Raw genomic sequence first — 7,100 nt, 5'->3', positions numbered from 1 at the left:
ATGAACTGCTCCGACAAGATTTTCAGCCACAAGCTGGACCAGCTGCCGGTGAGAGACCCCACGGCGGAGACACGTGCCCTCTCCCCCTCTCTGCCCCATCCCACCCTTCCCCCTCCCTTCCTTCTACCCTTCCCTCTTCCCCATGCCCTCCATCCCTCTGCCCCCCCATTCCACTCTCTTCCTCTTCCCCCCACCCCCATGCCTGGCCAATCCCCCGGACCTGCCCTCTGACCCCAGCCCTGAGGGTCCCCTGCTGCCCCACTCCAATCTCACTCAGACATCCCTCTGCTGTGCCCCCCAGGCATGTCAAAACTTGGTGGTGCTGGAGAAGAAAATGGATCTGACCATCAGAGTCATTCAGAACCTCAGCGAGCCCGAGCTGGTCAGGAATGCGTCCGGGCCCCTGGAGATCCTGGCGAGCATCCAGGAGGACCTGAGGAGCTGTGTGAGTACCAGCACTGACGACCACCACAGGGATGCAGCCACCTCTGGGGTGGGACATGGCAGCTGTTTATACAGGGATCTCTTGCCTGGCACTGACATGCAGCCACTTCTGGGGTGGGACACAGGAGCTGTATATACAGGGATCCCTCGCATGGTGCTGAGATGCAGCCCCGCCGCGTTGGTTCAGACATTTTAAACACGGCTGTCCCAGCCTAGCTGCCCTCTCTATCCCCACGTCCCCCTGCAGTGAGATGGGATATAGCAAGCTTTGGATTTCCTGTCCCAAATGTTTGCCCCGTTCCCCACCTCAGAGGCTGCTGCCTTTCAGTGAGGGGTTTTGTGGATTCCTGAACTTGGGGCTAGGTTCCACTCCCAGTCACAGCAAAGTGACTTCCCGGTGCTACGCCTGGCCCACGGCAGTGCGTCACGGAGCACAGAATCTGGTTTGTAACAAACACATGAGTCTCCAGGATGGATCAGAGCTGAGGACAGTCTAACCCGGTATCCCCTCGCTGACAGCAGCCAGCATCCTCATCACTCATACCCAGGGATGAGTTTAAACCTGGAAGCAGGAGCCCCAGTTTCCCTGCCAAAAATCTTAAAATTAGCATTAGCTCTTATAACACCGGCGATTCTTGTGCTCCTTAGAAACACCCCTTCCTAAAGCTTGCTAAATTCCTGCCAGGCACAGCACCGCCTTCCCCAGTCTGTCCTCATGCTAGCTGCTGCTTCAGTTTCCCCTCCCCCATGAGCTTTTCCAGCCCTCTATAGAAAACACCTGCCCTTCTCAGCTGGGGCTTATCATAGACCAGGTTGGCAGGCCCCAGGCTCTTAAAGGGGCAGGCCACCCCGTTACACTGAGTTCGCCAACTTCCTGTGGCAATGAGTTCCACAGGCCAATTGCACGTCACGTGAAAACATATTTCTTTTGATCCCTTTAAGGTGAGCTGAAGGCAGCTTCTTCCAGTGCTATGAGTATATGGATTATATTTACACACACACACAGAGTAGGAAACTCACAACTACAGCTCCCTTCTAATATACTCATGCAAGTGGTGGTGGCTTTATATCACATGGGTGTAGCTAAAACATATCCCAACATGTCGCCGCGTTGTCCGTGTAATAACCTCCAAGCTGGACTGTCACCCAGCTTTCACCCCACAACCTTCTGCACACCCAGACCCTCTTGTGCCCAAGCTGGGGAAGTAGCTCTGGCCGCTGGGCACCTGTACGTACACACGCACACGCTTCTTTTCCAGTGAAATCCAGCGTGCCGCAAGCCAACCGGGAGGGAATTGAAAGCAGGTAGTCTGGCTTTTCCGGAGGCGCAAAAGCCCAGCCGGAGCCTGGGGAGTCCCTGGGTGGGAGAAGGCTGGTGCCACGCAACGAGCGGCAGGCCGAGAACAGCTGCTGGCCGCCCTCGGCACACCAGAGCGGGGGGGCCGTTTGTAACTCGTTCTGCCCCGACTTTCAGATCCAGCTGAAGGGCCTGGATCACGATGCTGCCGGGCCGCTGCCCATCCTCGCCAAATGGCTACGGAAATCCCTTGCCAGAAAAAGTGAGGTGAGGATGCGGGGCGGCATCCCGGGCCTTTGCCCCATGGTTCTGGGTTTGTACAGCGCCTAGCGCCGGGCATCTGGGGGGTCCTGCACCGTGGCCAGGGCACATGGATGCTACCGTAATCCACCTAATAGCAATACAAATATATAGTGCCTGGCACAGGAGGGTTCTGCTCCATGGCCGAAGTGCCGAGGAGCTACCATAATACACTTAATAGCAATACAATTGTACAGCACCTGGCACCGGGGGGGGGGGGAGGTCCTGCTCCATGGCCAGGGTGCCTAGGTGCTACCATAATACAACTAATAGCAATACAAATATACAGTGCCTGGCACAGGAGGATCCTGCTCCATGGCCAAAGTGCCTAGGTGCTACCGTAATACACCTAGTAGCTATACACATGAACAGCACCTAGCGCCATGGGGGCCTGGTCCATGGCAGCTACCATAATGCACCTAGTAGCAATAAGAACGTACAGCACCTGACATAATGGGGTCCTGGCTCCATGACTGAGGCTCTTAGGTGCTACCCTAAGGCCACTGTGGATAAATCCCTGGTCAGTTGCACCCTGGGGCATCGGGGCCAGTTGAGATGAGATGGGGGAGGGGAATCCTGAGCCGCTGAGAAGGAAAGACACCGTTGGGATAGTAGTGAACTCTGTGCACATCTGTACATGTGCACATGTCTGTACCCGCACACACCACTGCCCTCTGCTGGCTCGAGTCAACAACACTACAACCCTGTGTCCTATCCCTTCTAGTGCTGACAGGTAGCGGCGATTCTCCTTTAGCCCAAGTGACCCGAGTTCTATCCCCTGCCGCCGCCACGCAGCCCCAGCGCTCCGTGCCAGGCTCTGAATCCGCGGCTCTGACAAGCTGTAATGCCCGCTTGCTATTTCTCTGGTCCCAGGAGTCTGCCAGATGCCTGGAGGGAGGTCTGATCTTCAATCTCTTCCATCTACTGAATGAAGATCTGAAGAATGTTGCCTACAAGTTCAACGAGTCCTGCCATTGAAACCCTGCTGCTGTCAACCTGCCCTGCTGCCGCTAGACCAGACACCTACACAACTGAGTGGGGAGGAGGTGGGGGAAGAGAGAGAGAAAGTCTGGATGGGACCTTCTATATTTTTAAGTATTGTATTTATTACATACCAGGAGAAGATCCTGGCTCATGACTGGCTGGAAAACAGTCACACGATGTAGCTTTCTCCTGGCTCGCCTTCCCAGGTCAATGTCAACCCCTCAGATTGCATCTGTGAGTTAGCAGATCCTGCCGGCCTCCTCAGAGATTTACTAGCCGTTCCCTTGGCTAATTTCCTCTCCTTTAAGAAATTACGGCCTAACGTTTTCGAAAGGGACTCGCGATCAGCGCTGGTCGAAGCACGGCCAGTTCCGTGGCTTTTTATCCCGGATTTGCAAACTCACTCTGAAGCGGGTGGACAGCGTTGCTGGATTTTCAAACTGTTGGATTGTCAAAACGCGTGATTCTGACATTTCCAGTATTTCTCAATGTTTTCATTTAGACGGTGCTGATTTCTGCTCACTGGTGAGCGAAATTCAACCCTGTGTAGAAGGCGCGCACGGCTACCCAGGGGGTGAACTTCACTCCTGCAGAAGAAATTCTACATTCGTGTTTTGAGGTTCAATCTGCCGTCCCTGGCTGCAGCAGTGTTACAGAATTGTGTGTCTTATTTATGTAATTTATTTTCAGTCCCTGGAATTAGCGGGGTAATTGTTGAAACTGGAGTTTGATTAGATATTTATTTATTTCACGGTTCGTCATCTATGACTTAGATCATCTGTTAAGGGAGACCTTCCATCCGACATGGTGCAATGACCCGACTTGTGTGTGTGTGTGTGTGTGTGTGCAATGCCGCCCTCTGCTGGGGGGATTGAGAACTGCTCAGACATATGTCATGTGCCCCGTACTGCTAATGGAGGGGTTTTTTTAATAATTATTTATTATGTGAGTGGCAGGGAGCCTGTGATTTCAGAAGGGGGGGGAGAATCTGAGCTCTCTGCACTGTGCCATTTTGAGTGATGACGGGAGACATTTCGCTTGGTCCTCGAGCCTTTTCCTATTGCTGTGTTGTGCCTTATGTCAGTGTTAATAAAAGGGCTGGTTAAAAAAAAAAAAAAGACCACGTATTTCTTGTCATCTGCATCGCCCTAGGGCTTGGGCCAGGCTGGGAGAGCAGTTCCATTTGCATCATTCTTGGGGCTTTCTAACGCCATCCCCAAAGCAGCTGCAGAAGGAAAGGACACGGGGCAGCTTTGAATAAAACACGGTGGTACAAGGACCAGCAGGGATCAAACCCACCACCTCTGGGTCTTGCCACGCTAGAACAAGTCCCAGCCTCAGGGATCGAACCCATGAATTTAACAGCACAAGGCCCCGGCAATTTAGCCAAGGCTACAGCCACCACGGGAAGGGGACAGCGCGCCACCAGGAGTGAACACCGAGTCCACTCCTCCGAGGGCAGCGGGTTCGTTAATCATTTCCCGCGCTTGCTCTGCTGCTGGGATCCGTCCAGAGAAGCACAGGGCCCAGACTCTTGTGCTAGGTTCTCTCCCCCCAGCCGGGGAATCCCCCCCCTCCGAGGGCAGGCCCGACACCGTTTCGCTCTCACTTTCCTTTTCATCCCTTCTGAACCCAGGGAGATCTAATGAGAGCCCCAAGGCAGAGCCCCGAGGCAGAGCCCCCCCAGAAGGCAGCAGGGTTGAAGACAACAAAACTACCTGTGGAAACAGACCACCGAGGGCTGGGCGCATCGTTGTAAAAAAACCGCCATCCTGATTTTGCTACCGCGCTCTCAAGGTGCGGGAAACTCCCAAGCGGCTCCAGGCCGCCGGGAGCCTTGGCCTCTCAGCAACGCGCCAGCCTGCTCAGGACCTGGCCGGTGGGGCCCCCCGGCCCTGGAAACCAGTGGGGTTGACGCTCACCGGCCAGCGCAGCCGCAGTACCCCCGGCATTTTCAGTAGCTTTGCTCCAGGGATGGGTTTATTTCTCCAAGTCTGAACAGCTCAGCGTAAGTCAGGTGGGGTGACTGGGTGGCCTTTCCCCCCCCGAGCTGTTCCTTGGCCTCTTACCCAAGACCCATCACCTGGGAAGCTTCTAATTAGTGCCAGGTGGTGGTGAGCGGCTAAGCCCCGCCCCAGCCTGCGAGGCTCCTCCCACCTGAAGAATCATAGAAGATCAGGGTTGGAAGGGACCTCAGGAGATATCTAGTCCAACCCCCTGCTCAAAGCAGGACCAATCCCCAACTTTTGCCCCAAATGGCCCCCTCAAGGATTGAACTCACAACCCTGGGTTTAGCAGGCCAATGCTCAAACCACTGAGCTACCCCTCCCCCAAAAACCACGCCAGGAAAGTAACCGCCCCGCAGCACCTCTCCAGAGGCTGCTCGCCCCTCAAAGGTTGGGGTCTGCAGGACTGGGAGCCCCCCCGCCCCCGGGGACTCCCCCACGAGGCCTCTATAGACAAAGGCAGGGCTGTTCTCCCAAGGAAACCGACACCCCCAGAGATTTTACTGGGGGGGGGAAAGACTTTCAGAGCTAGTAGCAAACAGCTGCCCTGTGTCCCCACCCCTCAATGGCTTGTTCAAAGTGACTGCTGGAAAAGCGAGGACTCGAACCAGAAACACCAGAGAGCCAGGCCAGCATCCTGATCACCAGGATGGTCTCCCTTGCATGCAGAAGGGCTTCAAAAATAAGTTCATCAGTAACAATGCTTCCCTCCGCTGTCCCTGCTATGCCCAAGGGAACACAGGGTCTCTAGCAGAGAGGATTAGGCTGGGTTTTACAAAGGGATTTAGGCACCGAAAGCAGCTAGGCACTTCAAGGGGATCCTCCTAGGTGCCTTCTGCTGTCCTTAGGGGCCTACCTGCCAATAGAGATCGGGCCCCACGTTTCATCCGCTTGGCTTTGGAGCAGATTTTACGACCGGGAGGAATAGCTCAGTGGTTTGAGCATTGGCCTGCTAAACCCAGGGTTGTGAGTTCAATCCTTGAAGGGGCCATTTAGGGATCTGGGGCAAAAATTGGGAATGGGTCCTGCTTTGAGCAGGGGGTTGGACTAGATGACGTCCTGAGGTCCCTTCCATCACTGACAGTCTATGATTCTATGTTTGCAGAGCTGCCTGGAGAAGGTCACATCCTTGGGAACAAGCTTGGCTGGAAGCCAAGGATCAGACTACCTCACACACACCTGGTTCGGGGCCATGACCTGGGGAGGAGGGGAATGGGTAGCCGGGGGAAAGCACACACCTGTCACGGTGAGGGGAGCTTATCAGGTGCCATTCCAGCTGGTGGGGATGGGGAAAAGGGGAACTGCTCTCCCTCCCGCTCGAGGGTGAAAATGGAGCCCTGGCATCCTAGGGCTGCAGGAAAGGCAGGTGGTGGCTGCTTGGGGAGTCCCCGGAGCAGCCCTATGCTGGGGCCAGGGCATCGCGTTGCTCATTTTTGCTCTGCCTTACAAACAGGGAAACTGAGGCACAGAGTGAGTGAAATGACTCACCCACAGTCGTGCGGCACAACCAGGAACAGAACCCAGGCGTCCTGACTGGAGGGACGGACTGGGAGTCAGGACACCTTGGTTCTCTTCCCTGCTCTGGGAGGGGAGGGGGGTCTAATGGTGAGAGCAAGTGGCGGCAGGACTCCTGGGTTCCATTGCCCGTGATATCTAGTGGTTACAGCACAAGAAGTTTGGGGAGTCAGGACTCCTGGATGACCTCCGTGCCCTCCCAGGCCAGAGTTTCCCTAGCTATAAAATGAGGGGGAGGACAATAACACTTCCAACTCCTCCAAGCCCATTGGGGGACCGCGGTGAGTGACCCCACCTTTCCAGGGGGAGCAGCCCCCCACCCCCGTTAGCTGCCACCCCCCCCACCCCAGGTGCCCCTGTGAGGCCTCGGTGGGGGAGTTCCCTTGGCAGGACACACTGTCCTCCGCTGTGCCACCAGCTTTCCCTTTTCCCACCCTTATCACACCCGCCCCCAGCGTCCTGAGGCTCCCCCACCCTGGCAGGGCCCCAGCCTCGGAAGGGGGGGCTCTATAAACGAGAACCGCTGCGGAGGCTCCCCCATCGGCACCGGGACG

The 7,100-nt window shown here is 55.7% G+C and overlaps 1 protein-coding gene across 1 annotated transcript; it reads left to right on the top strand.

Moving 5' to 3' along the window:
• Positions 1 to 3,019, top strand: IFNL1 (interferon lambda 1). Its single transcript, XM_037884317.1, has 4 exons — positions 1 to 48; positions 302 to 445; positions 1,919 to 2,008; positions 2,915 to 3,019. Exons 1-4 carry the CDS (start codon positions 1 to 3, stop codon positions 3,017 to 3,019), a joined length of 387 nt encoding a protein of 128 aa, XP_037740245.1.
• Positions 3,020 to 7,100: the final 4,081 nt, after the last annotated feature.

Source organism: Chelonia mydas, chromosome 23 (assembly GCF_015237465.2).
Source record: "Chelonia mydas isolate rCheMyd1 chromosome 23, rCheMyd1.pri.v2, whole genome shotgun sequence".
Taxonomy (NCBI): domain Eukaryota; kingdom Metazoa; phylum Chordata; order Testudines; family Cheloniidae; genus Chelonia; species Chelonia mydas.
Note: the sequence above shows the minus strand (reverse complement) of the source record. Positions and strands in the feature narration are given on the sequence as shown.